The sequence below is a fragment of the Mustela putorius genome, unplaced genomic scaffold (assembly GCF_011764305.1).
Source record: "Mustela putorius furo isolate JIRA1106 unplaced genomic scaffold, ASM1176430v1.1 tig00003853_pilon_pilon_pilon, whole genome shotgun sequence".
In the NCBI taxonomy this organism is placed as follows: Eukaryota; Metazoa; Chordata; class Mammalia; order Carnivora; family Mustelidae; genus Mustela; species Mustela putorius.
In genome coordinates, this window is record NW_025422005.1 from 20,531,803 (window position 1) to 20,557,560 (window position 25,758).

Below are 25,758 nucleotides of genomic sequence, written 5' to 3' on the forward strand. Positions count from 1 at the left end.
TTCTACAAATTACAATTCACATTTAAAGGCTAAACTACTTAGAAACCACAGTCCCGAATTCTGGGTGCCTAACACAAAAAGCATGCACAAGTGCAAATATCACCCCCTTCTGTTTTACAAGACAGTGCTCCTGTATTACCCAATTTGTGTGGAGATACAGATAGACTGAAAACAACAAAAACAACAATAATAAAACACACACAACCATGCCTATTTACCTTGAATGGGATAAGAATAATGTGCTGGGCTTGGCTGGCTTGTGGTTAACCCTGTAGTGCAGGTAAGAACACTGTGTTGACTTGGAGATGGAGTCTGAATTAAACCACTTTCAGGTTTCATACCTGGCCACAATGCACCTGAATCAGATAAATTGGACCAATTACAAACAATACACTGGGACTGAGGAGCATGGTTATGCTTTTAAATATCAGCCAGTAGGTTTAAAACCTAAATCTTAGAACAAAAGTAAATTTGCTTGTAAGAGAAAATTACTGATTGTCCCACTCCTAATATACCACAAGCAAATACAGTTTCAAAAACTGGGGAGTGGGGCCACAGAAACAAAAATCTTGTCAAAATCCCCAATAATGATATGTATATAAGTTCATTTCAATGGTTGAGGAAGATTGGTCGGGGTTCAGGAAAAAAAGCTACTGACACCCAACTGGAGTGTTTATTGTACAGAGTGCCTGATGATCATGTACAGTGATAAATCATTTATCCATTGTCAAGGTGGGAGACATTCCACACAAGTTTAAAATTCACTTACCCATTAAACAAGCACCAAAACTTTCTAAAATGTATTGAGTACTTTTCTGCCTTCTTAAGCTGGTTATTTTATTACCTGTTTCTTCTGATTAGGAAAGACATACTTGCTTATTTTTATAAATTAAAAATATTACAGAAATATATAACTTAGAAAAAATAAAGTCATATATAATCCCAGCATCCAGACTTAAGCACTATTAACAGTTTGCAGAAGTCACTTAGATTTCTTCTACATATTTACTAATCTTTTTTCTTTTTAATAAAAATGGGATATTATCCATACTGTTCATAATTTGCTTTTCCACATAATACCTGTGAAAGACATCTTCCCATGTCAGAACACATAAATTTCTCATACTGATAGATATCATAGCTGTTCACTTTTATTTTATTTTTATCACAATGCTCCTGAGTGACAATCTTTTTCAAATATATTTATATACTTTCCTGCCTTCTCTGCAGGAAGGAAATAGTGAATGTACCTTTAGATTTTCTCAGAATTACTGTCACAAAGATTAATAGTGTGCTGTGCTATATATATATTACAGAGACATCCCCAGAGGTACTGGGATATGTGAAGACATTTGCTTAGTACTAAATAGAACTCAGTTATAGATCTACATCATTTTAACTTTTTCTCTGTGACCTGTCACTTGACAATCTCTTGCTTCTCACTTTACCTCCTTGTTCATGTGCAGTAAACTAGGAAACCATAAACGAAGCTTTGCTTCTACACAACAGCCTAAGGATGTCCTTTATGGTGAACAGTTTTAGTGATAATTTTGGCTATGCAAAAATTTATCTATAAAAAATCTTACGGGGTGCCTGTGTGGCTCAGTCAGTTAAGCGTCTGCCTTTGGCTCAGGTCATGATCCTAGGGTCCTGGGATGGAGGCCCACATCGTGCTTTTGGCTCAGCAGGGAATCTGCTTTTCTCTCCCTCTCTCTCAAATAAATAAATATAATCTTAAAAAAAAAAAAAATCTGGGCGCCTGGGTGGCTCAGTGGGTTAAGCCGCTGCCTTCAGCTCAGGTCATGATCCCAGAGTCCTGGGATGGAGTCCCGCATCGGGCTCTCTGCTCAGCAGGGAGCCTGCTTCCTCCTCTCTCTCTCTGCCTGCCTCTCTGCCTACATGTAATCTCTGTCAAATAAATAAATAAAAATCTAAAAAAAAAAAAAAACTTACTGTCTGGTTGTTCACTGTGTTCTGAATAGCTATGGCTGGTGGATCAGGGTAGTTGAAGCTAACGGGTCCAAGAAGGTTCATCAATCACATTCCAGGTAAGAAATCAATACCAAGGTCAGCCACAGCTCCAAATTCAGTATTAACTCATTTCATTTACTTCTAACCTGATACTGAATTTATAGAAATATAATGGACCGACAATAGGGCCCTCTGCCTCACCAGGGCACTGAAATATCCAGGTAAACTCAGATCTGTAAAATTTGTGGATTACTAAGTGTAAGGGAGCTGCAAAAATCTCAAATCGACATGGGATGTGGCAATCGCCTTGTCCCAAACTCTTAGAACATAAAAAAAAAAGTCATATTCTTTTCTTACCTATTAAACATATGAAATAACTTATTTGAGGAAAATGAAGAACTCCATCATCTACAGGATACATTTGGAGGGTTGGCCCCTGTTCTGTGCTTAGTTTATTATTATTATCACAGCTAAAGTCCTAACTAAACCTAAATTTCAACACTAAAAATATTTGGAAATATTATTTTTTAACAGTTACGTGAAATTTGAGTATCAGTGCCATGATTCTTTGTAGTTGAGTGTCATTTTAGCAAATTGCCATTTCAATGTCACAATAACTTTCAGATTTATTGTAATCGATGTGATTTTTTTTTTTCTAAATAGGTTTTGAATCTGAGGTGTTGGATCTGTGAACACATTCAGATTACACTGTACTAAAATACAATCTTATTCATGAGAATAGTATTCCCTGAAAATGTTTTGCCAGTCTCATTAGTTATATATTTCAGCTTCAAAATGCAAAATGTCTATAAACTGGACCTCCTTATAAGGCCAAAAACCAGAGCAAAGTGTCCAAGGCAAGTAGGAAAATGACTATAGTAGTTTTGAATGTTTTTGACCAGAAACAAGAAGTTGGTATTTAAAATTACAATTATTTTACGATGAAGGTAAGAATAAAAGACCACAGGAACACTGCCTCTGGCATCACGGTAGCCTTGCTCTGAAAGCATGTAAGAATCTTCCTTTAAAAGTGAAGTCACAGGCAACATGACCAAATGGTCTGACTATATAGCAATCCTGCCCATAGCAAAGATGAAACCAAACCCTGGTCTCCTGACTCCCAGTCCCCTGCTCTATCCCTACAACTACCAAGCTTATCGAGGCCTTTTAAGCACCAAGGGCCTGTTGTGGACTTGGTCCACTGGTCTAACAGTGGCAAATGAAGCCAGTCTTTGAGCTCTATCCTCTTACTGCCCCACACTGGGGTCTTATCACAAACTCTACTCCTAAGTTTCTCAGCACAAATACTTCATCTTTGGTTAGTCACTAACCAAACTAATCTGAGCACTTCCATTTATAGAACTATATATCAGAGTAGTGGCTCTTTAGAGAAAAATTATTTTGGTTAGGAACTGAAGCACATGCCAATGCTCAGGAAAAAACACATGAAAAATATCTTGGTTTGTTGATTCAATAGCTCACTGGGATGAGCTATTACAAATACTAAATAATTAATCTGAGATTTCCCTGATTATAAAGTGAGTAGATGTATATTACAGAAAGTGAAGAAAACATAGAAAGTTAAAAAAAAAAAAGTGCATAGTCTCCTTGCGCAGAAAAAAAATACAGGCAGTTCTTGCTTTTGTAGAGGACTGCGTTACCAGAAACTGGCACATAATGCAACTAAGTCCTTGCCTTGCATGGTTCCCTGATAACTGAGATCAAATCTATAATGCCTGTATAGCAATATGAGCATCTTTCTTCCAAATTATTCTTTATGTACATATTTAAAAAAAAACACTAACTTGGCATATTATATTGTTTTTAGTTTTACATACTGCTTTAAAATTAATAATAAACTTTTCTCAAGATGCTGAATATTCTTTAAGAATGTGGAATTTAGGGGCGCCTGGGTGGCTCAGTGGGTTAAGCCGCTGCCTTCGGCTCAGGTCATGATCTCAGGGTCCTGGGATCGAGTCCCGCATCGGGCTCTCTGCTCAGCAGGGAGCCTGCTTCCTTCTCTCTCTCTCTGCCTGCCTCTCAGTGTACTTGTAATTTCTCTCTGTCAAATAAATAAATAAAATCTTTAAAAAAAAAAAAAAAAAGAATGTGGAATTTATAAGAATATGATTTCTAACTTTCCCATTCTATAGATACACTGTAATTTAACACATGGTTTTCAATTCAAAATGTAGGCTGTTTCCAATCTTTTGCTGTTATAAATAATGTTGTGATGAGTATCTTATTTTGAAAATCCGTGGGTATCTCTAATTAGTTCCATAGGATAAATCCCTAGAAGTGAATTTGCTGGGGGAAATGGCATGAACGTCCTTGAGGTTTTAGTATTACCAAATCTCCAACTCACATTAGAGTTCTTTCAAAAGAAGCTGGAATAGTGGCAGCTAAGGTGATCTTTTATGAGCTCCTAAAAATAAATGGTGCCCCTTTCCTCCCACATGTTCACTGAGATCACTGGAAATTAACCCTCCATTCCTCTTTCTGCCATTCCACTACATTTCTACAGAGCTCTTAAAAACAGCATGACCACTATTTCTTTACTTTTACATTATTCACATTACATGCGAGCATTACAGACTGCTCCCAGTACAGGCCTCCTAGATTTCCTCTAGTTTTTTCTCCTTTCATCAGGAGGAAGAATGTTTTTAAATTTCAAACTCAACTCTGAGACACAGGCTAAATTTAGGAGCACTTCTGGAATTAAACAGATCCGGGTTCGATTCTAAACCCAGGTATTTCCTAATTGTATGACCTCAGGCTAATCATTTGATCCTTCTAAGCCTGTTTCCTCATCTATAAAAAGGGATAATGCTACTGCTTTTCCTGAGGGCTGTTCTAAGATTAAATAAGACAATAATGTAAAGTGTGAGGTACTTGTTCCCAGCATACTGCTTGGTATATAAAGCACTTCATAAATATTAGATATTAGAGATTTCCTGAAGCCCTGTTTACATCTGAAATGAAATAACAGACCAGCTAATCTAGTTTTAATGCTAATAAGCAGCACTAAGATAAAATTGCCAAATCTTCACAGGAAGAAACAGTATTTTCTACTTGAGTGAACACACTTTTTAAAAAAAACAGCCATATCTATAATTTCCTTAATAAATTCTGAAAATATGCCACATTTTTCATTCACATTACCCCAACCTAAATCTCCCTCCAGTAAGCTTCATATATTACTTAAGAGTCAGATTTAGCTGATTCTCTTTCTCTGAAATACTGAGAGAGGAATTTATGAAACAAGTCTCCCTCACTCCCAAATATTAAACAAAACCAGATTAATAAAAGAGCCTGCTATTACCAATACTTCTTTACAATATAAACAGTTTCACGTTTTTACCAAGGACCTATTATACAGAATTTTTTTTTCTTTAATACATGGCAAATGCAGTGATCATAAAAGATACCATAATATGCACATGGCACTGTGTTAGGTCTTCCATAATCTGAGATCAGAGATGTAATAAGAGTTTTACTCAATACTGAACAGCAGGAATGATCAACTGTTCGACAATGTTATAAAGAGCTCTGGGCTTGCTAACAATGAATTTCAACCAAAACAGAAGGTAAAAAACTAACATAAAAATACTTACTTTATACTTGCTAGCTTTTACTAGTCAGCTGTTGAAAAATTAACTTTAACATATGCAAAAAGATAGAAGCACAAACATATTCACAGAAAGTTCCATTTCTAAAAGGATTACTCAGTTATGGCTGGTTAAATATATAACAAATTTAAGATTTTAGTATACGGGCGGATACTGACAGGCGTGGAGGTATGGACATACAAATGGGGGAACAAGAGCATTTCTGTTTGTCTTCTTTCATGAAGTTATCAACTACCAATACTGTAAGGGCCTATTTAGCCAGAGCGATTCCATCTGGTTAAACAGTGATTTTGTTGTTTATGCAGTAAAACTTAAACTGACCCTACGCCCCCCCCTCTGCCCCCCACAAGGAACTTACTTAAAAGCAAGTCCGGGAAACCAGTAGAATATGGTCGACCAGTCCCTGATAACAGAGCCCAAATACAAGGGCAGGTCAGGTCAGGTGGAGGTAACAGAGCCCGAATGCAGGGATGAGCAGGGCCAGGTGGAGACATCCAATCAGTAAAGTGAGGATACTGTCTCCCTAGCTACTAAGGAGTGTGGGACCCGCCTTTTGGGTGCCAATCCTGACCAAGGTGATAGGCTAGTTCAAATAGCTACTATGGGGTGAACTGTAATTCAATTGGCCACCCATGTGTGACCTAGCATGACTGTGCAGTTTTCTCTGTGTGTTACAATCTCATTGGCCACCTGTGCGTGGCCAGGCTCAACCACATGGCCTTTGCTCTATAAAAGTTAGTCTGTGAGGCTGGGAGGGGTTGCCCTCTCTGTAAGAGGCGTCCTGAATGGTTGGTTTGATTCCCGATGCCCGGCGCAAAATAAAGCTTTGCTTGACTTTCCCTTTGTATCAGTCTCGTTCCTTTGATTACAGACCCATCACTATCATTAAAACACGACCTCCCATTTTATTTCTAGTAGTTACCAGGAGCCAAGGCATATTAACAAGCCTAAAACTAAGAGAGCTGTCACTGTCACAAGGGACTAGTCAAATGGGCCAGGTAAAGCAAGAATGTAGAGACCAAAAGCAGGCAACACCACAATACATCAAGAATCTGTGGCGATCTGTTGAGAATTTCTTTCTAATTTCCAGTTAGTTTCAGTAAAGGCTACAGAGATAAAATTTTATTAACATGTTGCATATGTGAAAATAATACAGTTCTCATTCAACTTTCTAACATTGGTTCTAGGAAACCAGGGAAGAAACAACAAAGCATACTGCAAATATCTATCAATTTACACAAAGAAAAATCAGCACAGATATTAAGTGCTCCCAGAGTCTCAAACTGACTTCCAGTAAATCAATCTAATTCACAGTTCACGTCCAACATACCTAAAACTACAGAACAAACTACGCACAAAGATAGGGCTATATAAAATTGGGGATTCTCCTCGTTCTAAGATAACTTGTTAGTTCAGCAGAGCAACAACTGATCAGTTTAAGGCAGAGGGAGAAAAAGAGGGAAAAATTGACCAAAAAAAAAGGGGAGAGTACACTATAAGGCATACTCTATCTGGATATTTAGATTACCAAGTTTTAGCATGAAAATCAGTCATCACAAAATATACTTATTATGCTTATATAACCATGGTAATGTGTTTTGTATAAAGAAAGTAACAGTAATTCCTCAAAGAGTTTCTCCCAACACTTAAAGATTCCAAGCTTTACAGTCGAGATTTAGTACCTTTCTAGAAACAGCTAAATTTTGGCAGATACACAAATGAGCATTAAAAGTTATGCTTTTATTGAATATGCATCAAACATACTGTTGGAAAGTTGCACACCCAACATCTATCACACTTGTAACTGAGTAGATATTCTATAAAGAACAACCCATCATCTTTCAGCTTTCTGATTAGCCATCCTTGGTATCTGGGGAAAGATCGAAGTTTCTAGGGGATAAAATCAACACTCTTAGAAACTGCTTATAATAGAATGCCTTACCGAAAGGAGGTAGTCCATATGTTTGGGTTGCCTGAGGGTAGACAGCATAGGGTTGAGACTGCTGTAGTGTCTGGTACGGAGTCTGCCCAGGGTAAGCAGTTTCCGACACAGGAACTGAGAGGATATGTGCATAAGGTCTATAAAAGTTCAAGAACATAAAAACTTTCATATGTGATTTATTTTTAATAAGAAATAGAGGGAAGAGCTAATAACACTAAAAGCAAAAAATCAGCAATGAGGAGACTAACCTTCCACATAAAATGTCTCTTACTGTGGTCAGAAAGTAGAATTAATTTTTCCCTTCCAAGTTGTACTATCACTTAAGAAACATCTTTATGGGAAATTAAATAGTTCCAAGTATCCTCCCAACGTCCAATCACTATGCTACAACCATCTGTAATATGCTACATGCAAAGTTGTAGATAAAATTTATCTCCATGTACATGAACCCCTAAAGTAACAAAACTGGACAGAATGGGACTCACAATTGGCTCTTATTCTTCACCCAGCCCTCTGGGACAAACAAGTTCTAAGAGAGAGAGTAGGACTTGAGAGAGGGGTTAGGCTGGTAGAAAAAAGGCAAGGAACCACTACACATCAAAGAACGGGGAGTAGCGGTGGGCCCCAATATTCCCAGATCAAGCCTACAAATCAGGGGCCAGATAATAAAATCTGAGAAGTCCCAGACAGGACTCAGAATCTTCCCACTGATGTTTAAGACAGAATATACTGTCACTAGTTGCAGCCAACCACATCAGGTTTAGCTAGGGAATTCGAATTCAGCAGTGAAACTTCTGGGACTTTAGCTAGAGGACCCGGTCATTTCATCCGTGCAATAAAATGGTCCCACATTTTGTGCAATGAATTTTTAGATACCAGTTATTTTATTTGGTGAGTTATGCTGTACTTACAATGCAAGTGTTTTGTGTACCACATAAATCTGAACAATAAAATACTGCGAGGAAGGAGAAAACATTTTTTTTCAGCTTTGGGGGAAAGGAAAATGAAGGAAGGCTATAAAGAAGCAGTATGTGAGCTGAGCAGATAAGATTTGCAGAAATGGGAAAGAAAGGGCGTCCAAGGAAAAGAGAAAAGCTCTGGTAAAGGTACAGAAGGCGGCAAACAAGGGCTTAAGCCTATAAGGAGCAAAGATTATATTAAAGGACATACATGAAGTGAAGGGGAGTAGCAAAAGAAGGAAAGACAGCAAAGACCTTGAATTCCAGGCTGAGTTCAGACCAATCTGCAACAATCGGGAGCCACTAAAATTGTTGAGCAAAGAGTGACAAGATCAGAGCTGTTCTTGAATAAAGATTAATTTGACACTGCTTTATAAAATGGGTTAGAAGGGGGAAAAGTTGAAGTAGAGGTCCAGTTAAAAAATGGCTATAATGCAATGATTCACATAAGTGCTAAAGAGGTCTGAATTAAGACTGAATGCATAGCTAATAAGGAGTCCTGAATGCAACAGGTATGTAAATTATTTTTTGAATAGTCAGATGAATTTGAAATATGCCTCATGTTCACATCATTCTTCTTATCCAGATCTGAACCAAGAAATAACTCAGGTCATAACTGTTAATCAACTCACATGGGAATAATTTAAAATCTTGGTGACTTCAAATGGATTGATCTCCAGATATGTTAAAGATCATAATATCCTTTTTTCCTGTAGAGTTTTTATAACTCAAAGTTATTTTCTTATTTCCTTCATAATGATCTCAGAGAATAGGTTCAGTCATTTCACAGAAGGAAATCATGTGCAAATGACTGGGTCAAAGATGCTATTATTGTTAAATATCAGATGAGAATTTGGATAACTCATTGAATTAATCTTTTTAGTTCTTTGTTAACTGATGAAAAATTCAAAAGGTATAAACGAGCACAAAAAGGGGGAAAAAATGCCAGTTTTCTTTTTATGAACAGTACCATAGGTATCAGTCACCTCTGTTACCAATCCCTTCATGTGTTCTGCCTATGTAAGCACCTGGGCATACATCCAACCTCAATAAATACACTCATATGTATCTATCAATGTATGTACAGGTTCACTCTTTATCAACAGATGGTTGGTAGTCTGGCATACACCCAGTTCTGTACTGCTCATCTTGGAGATGATTAGCTTATGGATCTTAAATGCTGATCTTACCTGTTGAAGGCCCAAAGCACGTTGCCTTTCAGTGACTTCAACCTGCTAAGCCTAACTTCAAGCCTAAATTCTACTTTGAGGACATTCCTAAAGCAAGAAACTGAACATAGAATAGGCTGAGAAGTCCCACTAGGAGGCTGGCTTGAGCTGTGTTACTGATCTAGCAAGGCAGAGGAAAGAGAGAATGATCAGAGGTCAATCAGTGATACGCTTTGATCACGAATATTTCTCATTTTCAGTGGCCATTCTTTTACAGCAAGCTCCTGTGTAACAGTTATCTATTCCAGGCAACCATCTACTTTTTAAAAGCATGTTACAGAGACTCTACATTTAGAGGGAATAAAAAAATTGGAGTAGGGTCAGAAAACATAAGAGGTGAAATGAAGTTAAAATGTCGACTTACTAAGTTAAATATCAAACTAAATTTTGAAATGAACCTAGAGAAAAGGCATATAGATTTTTGAAATAATTATTGAACTTACTTTGCAGAATACATTTGTGAGGTATAATCATTGGATGAGCGAGGGATGTAATCGGTGCATGTCATAACTGAAAGAAAGATATCATCAGGTAAAAAGTTAGAACATTTCAAAAATGAAATGAGAAAATTGCATATCTCACTGTAGTCTTTCAAACTAAATAACAGATTACAGATGGCACCTGAGAAATTTAAAAAGACTATGCAGTAGAAAATCCCTCTCTCTTATAGTAATGGGTTTAGAGACTTTTAGAGACAGTAGAAGAAGCCAGAATGTGGGGGGTTTGGGGAAGAGCTGAAGGTTAGTACCAGTTGATCTCTATCTTTATTTGTCACTGATCTAAGGTCACAGATGAAGCAACACCCTAAGCTTTCACTGTGCTCAGAGGCAAACTTAAAAACCAAGATCCATATCTGAGAAATTGCATTATATTTCTTTAGCTTATTCATTCTCTGGGTGTTTCCACTCATCTGAGTAAAAAGCTGTAAGAATGATTTGCAGGAAGACAGATTTGGGGTGGGAGTACCCAGTTTTATTAGAAAATTTTTGCTACTGCTATTACAGTGCAGCAAAAGATGCAAGAACACTTCCATACCACTACTTTTTCAGCTTTGTGGTGAAGGCTTTCAAGTCTGGCAAAGCAAAGACACAGATCTGAGGAACTGATGTGATGCTCTGATGAACCATCAAGTAAAGAGACTTTCACAGCTAGGGTCCTCTTGACACCTATAACTTTATCTGAAATAGCTCCTGAGAAGGCTTCACCCTCATGATTTCATCTGTAAATATTCAACTCAAGTCTGATGGGTAGCGAAATCCTATTCATTACGCACTATTTCAGTCCATTCTGTAGACAGAGTTGTATCATAAAGAACTTATACCAGATCCCTGAATTGTCCAAGAACTTCCTTCAGCATCTGAGAAGGAGGTTGTGGTTGTTCTACTATTAGTCGGGTTTTAGAGTAAACCAACTAACTTTACTTCTAGCTGGGTTTCCTGAGTATCTGAACTAAAAAGGGAACTCTGGTCAAGAGCACATAAGCTGCCAGCAATTCATGGCCAATAGTAAGACAAATCGATATCTTGTCCACTGCCATTGTTCAAGGTCTTTAAAAATAATTACTGGAAATCTGTAGATCACATTCATCCACAATAATTTTGACAAAAATGAAAGAGATCTCAATTAGGTCTAAAGGGTCTTCATGTCCATCACAGAAAACATACCTTCATTTGGATTCTGCGTGACGGTTCCTTCCCTGCTGACAACTACTTAAAAAAAAAAAAACCCAAACCCTTCTCCTCTGATTTAATTTGAGAAGAGATTGACAAAACATCCTAGGAGATTTAGACCAATATTTACTGCTTTGTAGAATGAATAAGGCTTTATTTTTGCAGTACTTAGGAACCGTGAAAGGATTATAAACAGTCAAGGCATAATCTGCTGTAGTATTAGAATAGCAGCAGTGGAGATGAGGCACAACCTTGAAATACATTCTGAAGGTAAAGCAGGACATTCTGACGGATCTCTATGTAAGGACTGAGGAAAACAGGGGAATATGGGATAATTTCCAGCTTGAGCAATGGGAGGGATAGTGAAACCCCTTCCTAAAGATGGGGCAATTTGGGAAAAGAAGAGATTTGATGGGGCTAATCCTTTTTTAAAAAGGATTTTATGGGTTGGCCGGTTAGCTCAGCTGGTTAGAGCGTGGTGCTAAAAAGGATTTTATTTATTTGTCAGAGAGCGAAAGACAGCCCTCATGTCCACATAAGCAGAGAGAGCAGCAGGCAGAGGGAGAGGAACTTGATCCTAGGACCCTGGGATCATGACCTAAGCTGAAGGCAGACGTTTAATCCACTGAGCCACCCAGGTGTCCCAAAAGCTTTCCCATATTTTAAGTATGACTTTCCTTTCAGAAATCTAAGTTGTGGTGTCAAACAGGCAGGTGGATACACAAATGAAATCAGGGTAGAAGTCAAACTGGAAATTTAAATTTGGAATTCATCAACCATGTATACAATATTTAAAGTAACACAGTGGATGAGAGGATGCAGAAAGAGGAAAGAATGCTGGACTAGAAATAAATCCTGAGGCCTAACATTCAGAGTTCAGGCAGAGGAAGAAGGGCCAACAGAAGAGAAAGGTGGGAGGAAAAGTGGTGAGAGGCAGGCTATGAGAAGAAACGTTCACTAGAACTAGTCCTCTCAGAGTAACTGCAAGTAACTAATGACCTTGAGAGGAGCAATTCAGTGGAAGAGTGGTGACCGAAGTTAAACTTGAGAGGACTGAATAATGAATGGGAGGCAAGAAAACAAGAAAGCGCAACTCTTTCCAGAAGTTCCAATGGGTCATGGAACAGAGGTGGAGAATGTGGAGCCAAAGGAGGGTTTTGTTTCTGTTTTAAGATGGCAAATACTGTGTCATGTCTCTTTACTGACAGGAAGGATTAAGAAGAGAAGAAGAATTTGATGACACAGGCATGGTCTGTCAAAGCCTTTGGGGAAGGTGAGAAAGGGTTAGATGTGGAGCCCAAATAAAAGGTCTTACCGTTGACAGGAGCACTATTTCTACAGACTAGGACTATTTTAGTCCCGATAAGAATGAAGCAAGAAAGGGGCACCGGGGTGGCTCAGTGGGTTAGGGCCTCTGCCTTCGGCTCCGGTCATGATCCCAGGGTCCTGAGATCGAGCCCCGCGTCGGGCTCTCTGCTCGGCGGGGAGCCTGCTTCTACCTCTCTCTCTCTCTGCCTGCCTCTCAGCCTACTTGTGATCTCTGTCAAATAAATAAATAAAATCTTTAAAAAAAAAAAAAAGAATGAAGCTAGAAAACATGGGTACAAACACAGGTAGGCTTAAAGATTTGGTGGTGGTGAGAGGATAAGGGTTTTTTTTTTGTCTGATAACTTCTATTTGCAATGGAGCCATCGGTTAAGAATGAAGAAAGGTGAGTGAGGATATGGTATTCTGTGAAATATCAAAAGGTAAAATTCATTAGCAAAATGTAGTAGGATTTCCAAACATGCTGGGTGCCTCTTTGAGGCCTGGTGAGTCAGCCAGGTAGATAATTTATCCAATAATGTTTAGCTATGTGAATGCACTTAAAGGGAAGATGGAGAGTTGTATTAAATTAGGACTGGGGTTTAGCAAGGAGAGTACAAGAGGCAAAGGTATTGAAGGTATTTGTAAGGAACAATTATAATAAAGAGCCATAGAATCCATACAGAGTGAAAAGGGACATAAAGGCAGACAGATATGATGACAAGTATTGGATAGGTCATTTACATGGATTTCAAAATCACCAAGAATAGTAAGAGTATGGATGGAGAAGAAAACAAAGAAGACCTAGTCTTTAAAGAGCAAAATGGCTAGTAGTTCAGTTTAGGGTAAAAAGAAAGGCAAAGGAGGCATAAATATGTACTTCAAAGGAACTGGAGTTTTCGAAGGGAAAAAAGGGAAAGAAATATCTGGAAGGAGCAAGAAGACTCAACTTACTTCCTGGCCCTGGAATATACAAAAAAATAGGTTTTTTTTCTTGGGGATGAGTGGGACATCAAAAAAAAAATCAGAGACTTTTCACGGATTAGAGCAGTTTCCACAGTATGGGCAGTTTCTCATATGCATCAGAATCACCTATCTTCTTACACATTCCAATCCATATCAGATCTATTGAATGATAATTTCTAAAAATGAGGCCAAAATTCTACATTATAAACAAGCATTCCAGATTCTTAAGTACACTAAGAGCTGGAGAACCACTAGACTAGTACCTTTGAGGAAATAATATACATAGTTCAAGATATACTATTTCCTTCCTTTTTTTTTTTAAGACATCATTTTCTAATACATGAAAGTATGTCAAGTTAAGCATAACCACCTTAAGAGAAGAAAAAAATCCCCTAAACAAGTGTCTTTTTAAAAAGTGTCTTATACAAATTTATTCTTTTAAAGTACGTGGTAAAATATGGAGGGGCACTGATACTTAATTTCAGGGATGACTATTTGTCCTATGGAGGGAACCTGGGGACATATGTGGGTATGCTAGAGAAAACTTACATCTTCACAAACAAACAAACAAACAAAAAAACCCAACCAAACAAACCCAGAACACTCTATAAAATTTTGTCCATTATAAATTTATCTTTTCTATAGGAGAAAGCAGGTTGGTAAGTGGAGGATGTATCTTATTGGGGTGGGTCTCCCCCAGCGTCCAGTATCAATTCTGGGCTCCTTTTTTTTTTTGAAGATTTTATTTATTTATTTGTCAGAGAGAGAGATAGAGAGCACAAGCAGGGGGCGCAGAAGGCTGAGGGAGAAGCGGGCTCCCTGCTGAGCAAGGAGCCAGATGTGGGACTCGATCCCAGGACCCTGGGATCATGACCCAAACCACAGGCAGATGCGTAACCAATTGAGCCACCCAGGTACCCTTCCATTTGGGGCTCTTAAGGGGATTACTTTTCTTTTTGGCACAGATGGATAGGTAGAGTCATTTGGTTGTTAGAAAGGTAGAGAAACAGCAATGTCTTTGGAGGAGCAGTCAGAGGTTGGCCCAGAAACTTTTCTGATTGCGAGTAAGGCAATATTACTTCCAGAACATCAACTTCAAAACAAAACAAAAATAAAATCACCAAGTGTGACTCCTCAGGTAAATGGATTCCATGCGATTTTCTTCCTCAGCTGGTATGTCAAATATATGAGAACACAAGGATGAAAACACACACACACACACACACACACACACACACGGACACAGACAGGAAAGGCTTCTGGATATAAAGAACAAACAAGGCAATCAGTGAAAACCAATTATAAAAGAACAGCATCATCCATTTATAAGAATACCTCTTTCATCATGCACAGAATACAGTACTTACTTTCCTCTGACATGGTAAGGTTTGAAGCAAGACTTGAAGTTTCAGGTTTCTGATCACTGACTTCAGGGCTGCTCACTTGACTGAGAGAACCAAAATGAAAACATTAGCCCCTCATGGACTTGATGTGTTGCTAAAAGTGATTTCATCAAACTCATTTCTCTTCCTGTGCTACACAAGTAAGAGGCAAAGTAAGTCTTCATGGTATCATGATTGGTTTTTAGCGGCTACCTGAAGAAGTAGGGCTGGGGCTGGTACCTTCAGCATTTCACTCTTCTTTCTCATATCACTCCTGTTTTCCTATCACTCAGAAATTCCAGCTAAGTCAGAGACAAGTCAGAGTTTTTCTAAAGAACTTGGGGTAAAAACAAAAAACAAAAAACAAAAAACAAAAAATAAGAAAACAAACCAAACTTCACTGTTACTTTGTTTCCAAAGTTCCAGAGTAAAATGGGGAGATTCCTGATTTCAGACAGTGGTTCTCATAGTTACTTGAGAATTTTTTTCAAATTATACATGCTTGCTTCCAAGAAGGGGGTTCTGAACCTTAAAATGGCTCATTCTATTATATTTCTCTTTTTACTCCAATTAAAAAAATTTTTTTTAATTTTATTCATTTATTTGATAGAAAGAGATCACAAGCAGGCAGAGAGGCAGGCAGAGAGAGAGGAAGGGAGGCAGGCTCCCTGCCCAGCAGAGAGCCCGACTCGGGGTTCAATCCTACGACCCTGGGATCATGACCTGAGCCGAAGGCAGAGGCTTTAACCCACTGAGCCACCCAGGGTCCCCATTCAATTAAAATTTTTTTTAAAAATTTGCTATCATATCCCCTGAGCAGTATCTTTTTTTAAGTTATAAGGAGAATTCAGATAAATTACAAAAGGTAAATCACATAAACTGGGAGAACAAATCATTAGGTTAGACACTTGAATGGCAAAATTCTCACTGAAATTCTGGAATGGAGATTTTACTAACTTTCACCCCTTACAGTGTCCTTCCTCTTCCTTTCTACCTTCCTTTCTACTCTCCAGTTATTCTCTCAGTTACCAGCATAGCATAGTGGCCAGATTGCTTGCATTCATGTTACACTCTGCCAAAATTAGCTTAAAGACTTTGAGCTAAACTTCTTTGTACCCCGCTTTCAACTGTCAAAGAGGGACAATAACAGAGCCTAACACATAGGGTTGTTACATGGATTAGTGAGTTAATATATGAGAAGTACTTAGAGACTAGAAGAGAGTAAATGTAATATAACCATAGCCATTATTATTGTATTATAACTTCACCCCAGCCCAAGCATCCTTCCCACATTCATTTCCCTTAGAAAGAAATCTGCTCTGCTATTTTATACTCTAGGGAGAAATGGACAACACCATACCAGAGACTCCACATATCTTCAAAGGTGAGACTAATAAAAGGTAAGAGTAGGTTCTACACAGCAAAATTTCTAAAAGAAATGTTACTTACATAAAAAGTACACAGCATCAAAATCCTTAAAGCTCTCATATTTTTTCTGAATGGACCTCAAACATTCAAATAAGAAATCAAGACCCCCCCCCCGGTATATTCTGAATTTTCAAACAGTTTTTCCTCAGATATAATTACCTTTTGTTTTTTTAATGTTTACTTATTTACTTTAGCAATCATTACACCCAGCAGGGATTTGAGCTCATAACTCCGAGATCAAGAGTTGCATGCTCATCTGACTGAGCCAGCCAGGTGTCCCTATAATTAACTTTTATTTTTCTTTCTTTCTTTCTTTCTTTTTTTTTTTAAGATTTTATTTATTTTTTTGACAGCGACACAGAAGAGAGGGAACACAAGCTAGGGGAGGGGGAGAGTGAGAAGTCTCCCCGCTGAGCAAGGAGCCCGATGTGGGGCTCGATTCCAGGACCCTGAGATCATGACCTGAGCCCAAGGCAGACGTTTAAGGACTGAGAAACCCAGATGCCCCTTATTTTTCTTAAGTAGGCTCCATGCCCAATCTGGGGTGTGAACTCATGAACCTGAGATCAAGAGTCACATGCTCTACCAACTGAGCCAGCTAGGCACCTCTGTAATTAATTTTTAAAGCTAAATCCCCAGATGAAGTTTATCTATTTACTGAAATGCCTGTATTTTTGGAATAGCATTTAATGTACTAATCAAGATGTGACTATGGGAATTGAAGAGTAAGGGGAAGAAATCAAACTGACTAGTTATATCCATGTTTCCCAAACTTGTCTATTATTATAATTACCTGAATAATTGGTAAAAATACAGACTTCTAGTCATGCCTACTTAAACAAGATTACCAGGAGATGGGTATAAAACTAGACAAGAACTTCATATTCCAACTACAATGGCTGTTTTGTCTCCTATGTATACCTGGATAAGTCTGGGGTTCACTGTTATACCCACTGATGAAAGACTACTTCTAGACCCAGTAACTTAGAAGGTCTATTTGTATAATCTGGTATACAATGGTATAAAGACCTATGGTCCTAGAATCTTATGTTATAGCAAAATCCCCTACATATTCAACTAAGTGTTTAGAGATTCAACAGAAGCAAGAGTGCTAATGGGGCACCTAGGTGGCTCAGTCTGTTTAGCGTCCGACTCTTGATTTCAAGAGAATATTGTAGAGAAGCAGATAAATGGGTAGATTTGGTCAAAATAGAAGTAGATAAATGGGTAGATTTGGTCTAATCAAATTTGGTAGATTTGGTGACAGGCAAACAAGGCAGTATTGAACTGTTTCTAATTTTTCTTTGAATTAGGGAGAGCAAGATCCCCAGCTGAGTGGATGGGAACAGAGTGGAGGGGAGGGGAGATGAAAGGAAGGGGAGAAACCAGGAGGTAAGGAGGAAGGGAGGGGAAGAAAGTTAATTTTAGAGGCTAGGGAATAAAATACACCGGGAAGGGTGGACGGACCACCAAGAATCTTTAAGAGCCTGTCTGAGATGTAATTATAAATGAAAACAGATCAGTACCGTTTTGTGTTTTTCCATCACAAAGTTCGGGTGATTGGAAATAAGCATGGAATGGGTGGATAGTTGGCTTGACCAGGGTTGCGGTTTTGCTAAGAAGCATGCCACAGGGGAAAAGGAGAAGTTAAAAGGAGAAGTCCCTCACAAAATGTTTGTCAGGGACTGATTAAATTAATAGATCTTATCATTTAAACAGCATAAGAAAGATACGGAAGTTTTTTTTTATGGGAGGGGTCAATGCTTAAGAGTGAAAATATGACAGCTCATCTAATGGGAAGTGCATAGGAAGATATCCTATGGGAGTATGGGAGTAGCTACATGAGCTAGAATGCAGTGTGTGGTACTAAAATAGTCAGATTCTGGAAATTAAGATATCAGAGATGATGTAGTTACTAGTTCACAGACAAACAAAAGGAATTAAGAACTGGAGAAAGCAGAAAACAATGGCATTGCAGAAGTGAGAGCATGAGGTGCAAAGAAGCTACCTCTTATCCAAGAGGGAGTAGAGCTAATGACTAAGGCATCCCATATTCATTTGGTAATTGACACGAAATCCCTTGAATTTCCCTTATTTCTGTTTATTCTTCCCATTCTGTTTACATCTGACTGGAGAATATTTACTGTTGTCTCTTCCATATATCACAGGACCTGGTAGATAACATGAGTTCAGTACGTATTACTGAATAAATAATGAATGAATAAGAAAATATCAGCGCTTACTTGTTTCAAGGACAAACTACTGGAAGGAAATTTTCATCTTAAACCAAGTAATTTCAAAACATAAAGTCTGATGGGGCTCCTGGGTGGCTCAGTGGGTTAAAGCCCCTGCCTTCAGCTCAGGTCATGATTCCAGGATCCTGGGATCATATTGGGCTCTCTGCTCAGTGGGGAGCCTGCTTCCCTTCCTCTCTCTCTGCCTGCTTCTCTGCCTACTTGTGATTTCTGTCTGTCAAATAAATAAATAAAATCTTAAAAAAAAAAAAACCAACAAAGTCTGACATGCTAAAACTAAAAAAGAGAGTAGTCAACCCAAAACACGCCCCTATACTAATCAGCATATGAAAAAAAGACAGTAAGTAGATCATTAAAAAGAAATTCAACTTTACATACCTTAAAGTTTGCTCTCCTGATTCCTGCATCTTGGCTTTTTTTACCTGCAAAAATAATTATACAAAGGCATCAATATAGTGATCTGCTCTTGAAATTATCAAGCTATTCAAATGGCAGGCTAATATTAACTAATAAATTACAAGGTAACTGTTTCATTTTGTTTTGCTTGGATTTATTTAGTTAACCTTTGTTTTATTTTAGAGTTAGAGATGGACTTGGTTTTCACATGAGCTCTTTTCTTTTAATGAAAAAAGTATTTTTCAGGTTCAAGGTAAAATATTTACCAGATTTTTACTCGAGATAAAATGTTTATCAGAGGGGTGCCTGGGTGGCTCAGTCAGTTAAGCGTATGTGTTTGGCTTGGGTCATGATCCCAGGGTCCTGGGATCGAGTTCTGCATCAGGCTCCCTGCTCAGTAGGGAGCCTGGTTGTGCTTGTTTGTGTGCACACACACTCTCTCTCTGCCAAATAAATAAAAATATTTACAAAAATTTTTGTCAGAATCAAATATCTAAACTTGGATACAAACTAATTGGTTTTAAATTTTAACAGACACATAATTATATTATCCAACAGTAAGTGTGGCAATCTCAATATCACCTACTCATTTATTAACTTATTAAACAGGAATGCCTTTAATTAAAAAAAATATATTTTATTTATTTATTTATTTTGAGAGAGAGGGAAGGAGGAGATGGGGGGGTGGACAGAGGGGGAAGGGAGAGAAAAACTCAAGCGGAGTGCTGACCTTGATCCCATGACCCATGAGATCACAACCAGAGCCAGAACTAAGAGTCAGATGCTTAACCAACTGAGACCCCAAGAGCCCCAGGTTATGAGCAATTAAAAAAATATTCTGCATGCTATTATTTTATTCCAGATTTTTGTCTTTTCTAATTCCTTCTGAGCTGAAAGCATTTCCACTGAAATAGTTCAGGAATCCACAAACAGAAGATCAACATTTAACACTGCTAGTAGATTTCCCTGCTTTCATATTACAAAGAAGCTGATTTTAGAGCTCTTGATTAGAATAACTAGTCATAGTAGAAAAATGCTTAGTATGCTTAGCCATACAAAATTATAGGTCCTTCAAAGTATTTCAAGCCAACAAAAGGCAGAAACACTGTTAAATAATTTTAAGCAAAAATATCAGGTGGGAATATAGCTATTTAATATGAATATTTAATATGAATCAATTTAACATCTCAGACATTATTTCCCTTGATTCAGGTAATTATGTCCCCCTGTAAATCAGGACACGTGTGCCACCTTGGCACTAGAGGCACGTAAATGAACTCAAAGGATACAGACAAACTTCACAAGTATGGGTTCAAACAATATAATCCAGAAACTGAGAGAATGTAAAATAGTATAGCTACTTTGGCAAGCAGTCTAGCAGTTCCTTAGATAAGGTAAATAATAAACAAAAGATAAATACAAGGCCCATAACATTTTTCATGGACATCTATTCCTCATGAGAAAACATGACAAAATAAATAAAGCCACTCTTGGCTTCCTGCTTATGGCATACCAACAGACATTATTTTTACTGCTACTTTAATTTTCATAAGTAAAGAGAAAATCAAGGAAAGGGGGGCATTAAGAAAAACCCTTGGGGTGTCTGGGTGGTATGGTTGGCTGGCTGTCCAATTCCTGGTTTTGGCTCAGGTCGTGAACTCAGGGTCATGGGATCAAGTCCCACAGCAGGCTCCGTGTTCACCTCCCCTCCACTCTGGCTTCTCCCACTCATGCACTCTCTCTCTCTCCCTCTCCCGATCTCTCTGTCTAAAATAAAGAAATCTTTAAAAAAGAAAAAACCTCTAAGAAAAACAGGCACAGCATAGGGCATATAGTCAATTGCACTGCAATAGATGGCATGGTCACAGATGGCAGCTACACTTGGGGTGAGCCCAACACAACAAAGAGTAGATAAATCCCTACGTTCATCTGAAATTAATGTAACATGGTGTGTCAACTAAAAAAAATTTTTTTTAAAGATTTTATTTATTTTATTTGACAGACAGAGATCACAAGTAGGCAGAGAGGCAGGCAGAGAGAGAGGAGGAAGCAGGCTCCCCGCTGAGCAAAGAGCCCGATGCGGGGCTCGATCCCAGGACCCTGGGATCATGACCTGAGCCGAAGGTAGAGGCTTTAACCCACTGAGCCACCCAGGTGCTCCCCCAAAATTTTTTTAATCCTCTAACTTTAAAAAAATTACAGAAGCATTTGAAGAAAAACAAAAACCTTTGAGGCAGATAAATTCTTACTAGGCATATTAAATTCCAAAACCATAAAATAAAAAACAGATTTGATATTACAAAAATTCAAAACTTCTATGTGATAAAAGATACCATAAACCAACCAGGAGATTGAATACTCCTAGGATAATATATGGACTTTGACAAAAGCATTTAATTTATTGTAACTGTATGATGTAACCCCACTGAAAGGGGTGAGACATAAAGGAGCTACTTAAGATAATAATGGATGACATTGTGACTGGAAATTGCAAGGTTAGACATAAGGAAAATAAAATTATCTAGTTTACTTGCCTGCCATAATTTCACAAATGACAAAATATATGCTTTTGTTATAAAATGTGCTGCCCTTCCCACCTAAAGATGATAGTATTTACATAACATCAGATGATAATGTAATTTTCCAACAGCGGGGATGAATTTATGCTTAGCTCACCCTAAGACTCTCTTTATGACCAAAGAAATGTATTTGTGACCTGGTAACCAAAACATTCTATACAGTTTTAAATCATCCATACAAAGAAAACTGGAGCACTGAGTTATCTAACTTATCATAATCTTAATTTTATTAGAACCACAGAATAACAAATTAAGTTAAAAAAAAAAAAAAGAAATTCCCAAAAAAGAAAAGAAATTCCTTGGGCTCTCTGCTCAGGAGGGAATCTGCTTCCTCCTCTCTCTCTGCCAGCCTCTCTGGCTACTTGTGATCTCTCTCAAATAAATAAACAAAATCATTAAAAAAAAAAGGGAACTGGAGCAAAAATTTATTTTTATAATTAAAAAATTTTAATTATATAACATTTTATATAAAATAAACTTTTATACAAAAGTATAAATTTTTTATAATTAAATTTTATAATTAACAAATTATACTAGAGGGCCTTTAAAAATTATTATTATTTTTCTGGGGCACCTGGGTGGCTCAGTGGGTTAAAGTCTCTGCCTTTGGCTCAGGTCATGATCCCAGGGTCCTGAGATCGAGCCCCACATCAGGCTCTCTGCTCCGAGGGGAGCCTGCTTTCTCCTCTTTCTCTTTGCTTGCCTCTCTGCCTATTTGTGAACTCTGTCAAATAAATAAATAAAATCTTTTAAAAAATAATAAAATAAAATAATTATTATTTTTAAAGTTTTTTTTTTAAAGATTTTTTTTTTTATTTGACAGACAGATATCACAAGTAGGCAGAGAGGCAGGCAGAGAGAGAGAGGAGGAAGCAGGCTCCCTGCTGGGCAGAGAGCCCGATGCGGAACTCGATCCCAGGACCCTGAGATCATGACCTGAGCCCAAGGCAGCGGCTTAACCCACTGAGCCACCCAGGCACCCCGAAAGTTTTTTTTTTATTATTTGAGAGAGAAAGACCGAGAGAGCATAAGTGGAGGGCCGACAGAGGGAGAAGCAGATTCCCACTGAGCAGGGAAGCCCAACGTGGGGCTCCATCCCAGGACCCCAGGATCATAACCTGAGCTGAAGGCAGCCACTTAACCAACAGAGCCACCCAGGCACCCACACCATAGGGTCTTTCAAATTTTATTTCACTTTTTATTTATTACAGTGCCAACCCAGTACAAAGAATAATATTAGAAATGGAGAAAATGTACCTAAAATCATATCTACCAAACAAAAAAAGTTTGGGGGGAAGAAAATGTTATTATCACAGCTAATTTTTTATTTTTTTATAAACATATAATGTATTATTAGCCCCAGGGCTATAGGTCTGTGAATTGTCAGGTTTACACACTTCACATCACTCACCATAGCACATACCCCCCTCCAGTGTCCATAACCCCACCACCCTCTCCCTACCCCTCTTCCCCCAGCAACAGTTTAGTAGTTCCTCAAGTGGTTAAATATAGAATTACCATATAACCCAGCCATTTGATTCCTAGCTATATAACCAAGAGAAATGAAAACATATGTCCATAGATGTTCATAACAGCATTTTTTAAAAAGATTATTTACTTATTTATTTATTTGACAGAGAGAGATCACAAATAGGCAGAGAGGCAGGCAGAGAGAGACGAAGGAAAGCAGGCTCCCTGCTGAGCAGAGAGCCCGATGTGGGGTTCGATCCCAGGACCCTAGGATCATGACCTGAGCCGAAGGCAGAGGCTTTAGCCCATGGAGCCACCCAGACACCGTGTTCATAACATTATTCAAAATACAAAAAAGTAAAAACAACATGAATGAATGGATAAATGGATAAATAAAATGATAAAATAATGCTAAATTAAATAATGACTGATAAAATTTAAAAATCCATACAATATTATTTAGCAATAAAAGGGAGTGAAGTACTGAGACATGTTGCAAAGTAAATGAACCGTGTGAAAAGACTAGGCTAAGTGGAGGAAGCTGGTCACAAAGAATCACAAACTGTATGATTCCATTTATATGAAATGTCCACAAATCAGTAAATTTGTAGACAGAAATTAGATTAGTAGTTGCCTAGGGCTGCAGGGGATGGGGAAATTGGGGGGTGACTGCTAATGGGTATGGAGTTTCTTTTGGGAATGATGAAAATGTTTTAAAACGGATTCTGGTGATGACTGAAAAACACTGTGACTATACCAAAAACCACTGAATTGCTTTTTTTTTTTTTTTAAAGATTTTATTTATTTATTTGACAGACACAGAGATTACAAGTAGGCAGAGAGGAAGGCAGAGAGAGAGGGGGGGGAAGAAGCAGGCTTCTGGCTGAGCAGAGAGCCCGATGTGGGACTCGATCCCAGGACACTGGGATCATGACCGAGCGGAAGGCAGCAGCTTAACCGACTGAGCCACCCAGGCGCCCCTGAATTGCATTTTAAAAAGAAGATGTGAATTGTATCTCAAACCTGTTATTTTAAAAAATGACATAATCTTATGGGCATGTTATAACTAAAGATAACACAAAAAGAACCACTGACAAATTTGTGAATCAGGGTTCTATTTGTGCCTCTGCTTAAAAAAAAAAAAAAATTATGCTTTTAACATAACAGAGCAAGGGAATACTAGTAACACAGTACATGAATTCAGAATATCTGTGTTCTGTGGATGACTCTGTGATTTTTCAGATGATCAATGCTGGCTCTGCCCTGACATCTCAAAATTTTAGGTTTATAAGATAAAACTGCTGCAAGTCTGGAGGAGCAGAACTCATTAGAAATAACTTGAGTCCTTGCTTATACACACAGGAATATAAATATTTTTAAAAATTGAGGTATGCTGGGGCACCTGGGTGGCTCAGTGGGTTAAAGCCTCTGCCTTCGGCTCAGGTCATGATCCCAGAGTCCTGGGATCAAGCCCTGAGCCCGGCTCTCTGCTCAGCAGGGAGCCTGCTTTCCCCCTCTCCATCTGCCTGCTGCTCTGCCTACTTGTGATCTCTGTCAAATAAATAAATACAATCTTTAAAAAAAAAAAAAAGAAAGAAAGAAAGAAAAGAAACAAGAAAGGGATAATTCAGTAGGAAAGAGACAAGACGAGCTAATCAGAGTAACATAACTCCAGCTAATAATGCCCACCAGTAACATCTCTCTATGTATACAGGTAACGGTAGGGTTAAAGTTCTCGGTTTTATTTATTATCAACTTGGGATAGAACTACTTTTTCTACTCAAATTTTAGACCTCTACTACAGCCTGTGAATACTTTTCTCCTCAAAGTACAATATTTACTCTTCCTACTCTAATTATTTTTAACAGTTCATAAATATTCATGTTTTTTAAAAAATTTCATGTTTTCTTAGATTCCATATTTGTCTAGTTGGCATCCATTCATCATAGGGACAAACTATTGACCCAAGTTGTGTACATCTCCCTTGTGATGCAGGGCCCATACTCTGATCCATCTCCTTTCCAACATACACATCAAGTCAGTATTTCCCTTGCTCTAATCATCCCACCCAGAAACAGACACCAGACACCTACTGACAGCCACAATGCCCCCAAAGCCCTTGGAATTATTCAAACAAACTAAACCTTGTTTACCTCGCCTTGCCTGTGGTAACCCCAATAAAGCCCGTGGCCTATAAATTCCCGTTGCTCCTTCCTGCCTCCTAACTGACACTGGTGCGTCTCCCTTTGGCCCTGGGTGGTGTGCCATGCTTTCCATATCTAAGGACAATGAGTAACATTAAACTCTTCTTTCAGTGGCACTGACCTCCCCATGTCGTCACTCAGTTACCTTTCTAAATTAAGACACAAATCAAAATAAATGACACTCTGTGACAATCACCATTTACAGTCAGTAGAAAATTTGTTTTTAAAATGCTTTAATTTTTTAAAAATGCTTTAATTTCTCACCTTCTTAACAGTCAGGTTTTGTACATTGTGTTATAGAAATTGAACAGAACAGCAAGGAAATGAAGCAGAGCAGAAAAGATGACTCACCAGCAGGTCAGCCTCACAATTC

The 25,758-nt window shown here is 38.1% G+C and overlaps 1 protein-coding gene across 3 annotated transcripts in view; it reads right to left on the reverse strand.

Moving 5' to 3' along the window:
- The window catches only part of EYA3 (EYA transcriptional coactivator and phosphatase 3), a 109,637-nt gene that overhangs the window by 41,738 nt on the left and 42,141 nt on the right, over positions 1-25,758 (reverse strand). For 2 of the 3 annotated variants that reach the window (XM_045064047.1, XM_004741038.3), the window contains 5 exons: positions 19,115-19,158; positions 15,039-15,118; positions 10,174-10,240; positions 7,543-7,679; positions 219-356 (listed from right to left, as the gene is read on the reverse strand). In XM_045064047.1, the coding sequence (XP_044919982.1) occupies positions 219-356; positions 7,543-7,679; positions 10,174-10,240; positions 15,039-15,118; positions 19,115-19,143 (451 nt within the window). In that variant the 5' untranslated portion in view covers positions 19,144-19,158. The remainder of the gene's footprint in view (positions 1-218; positions 357-7,542; positions 7,680-10,173; positions 10,241-15,038; positions 15,119-19,114; positions 19,159-25,758) is intronic. The other variant, XM_004741040.3, reaches the window with a different exon arrangement.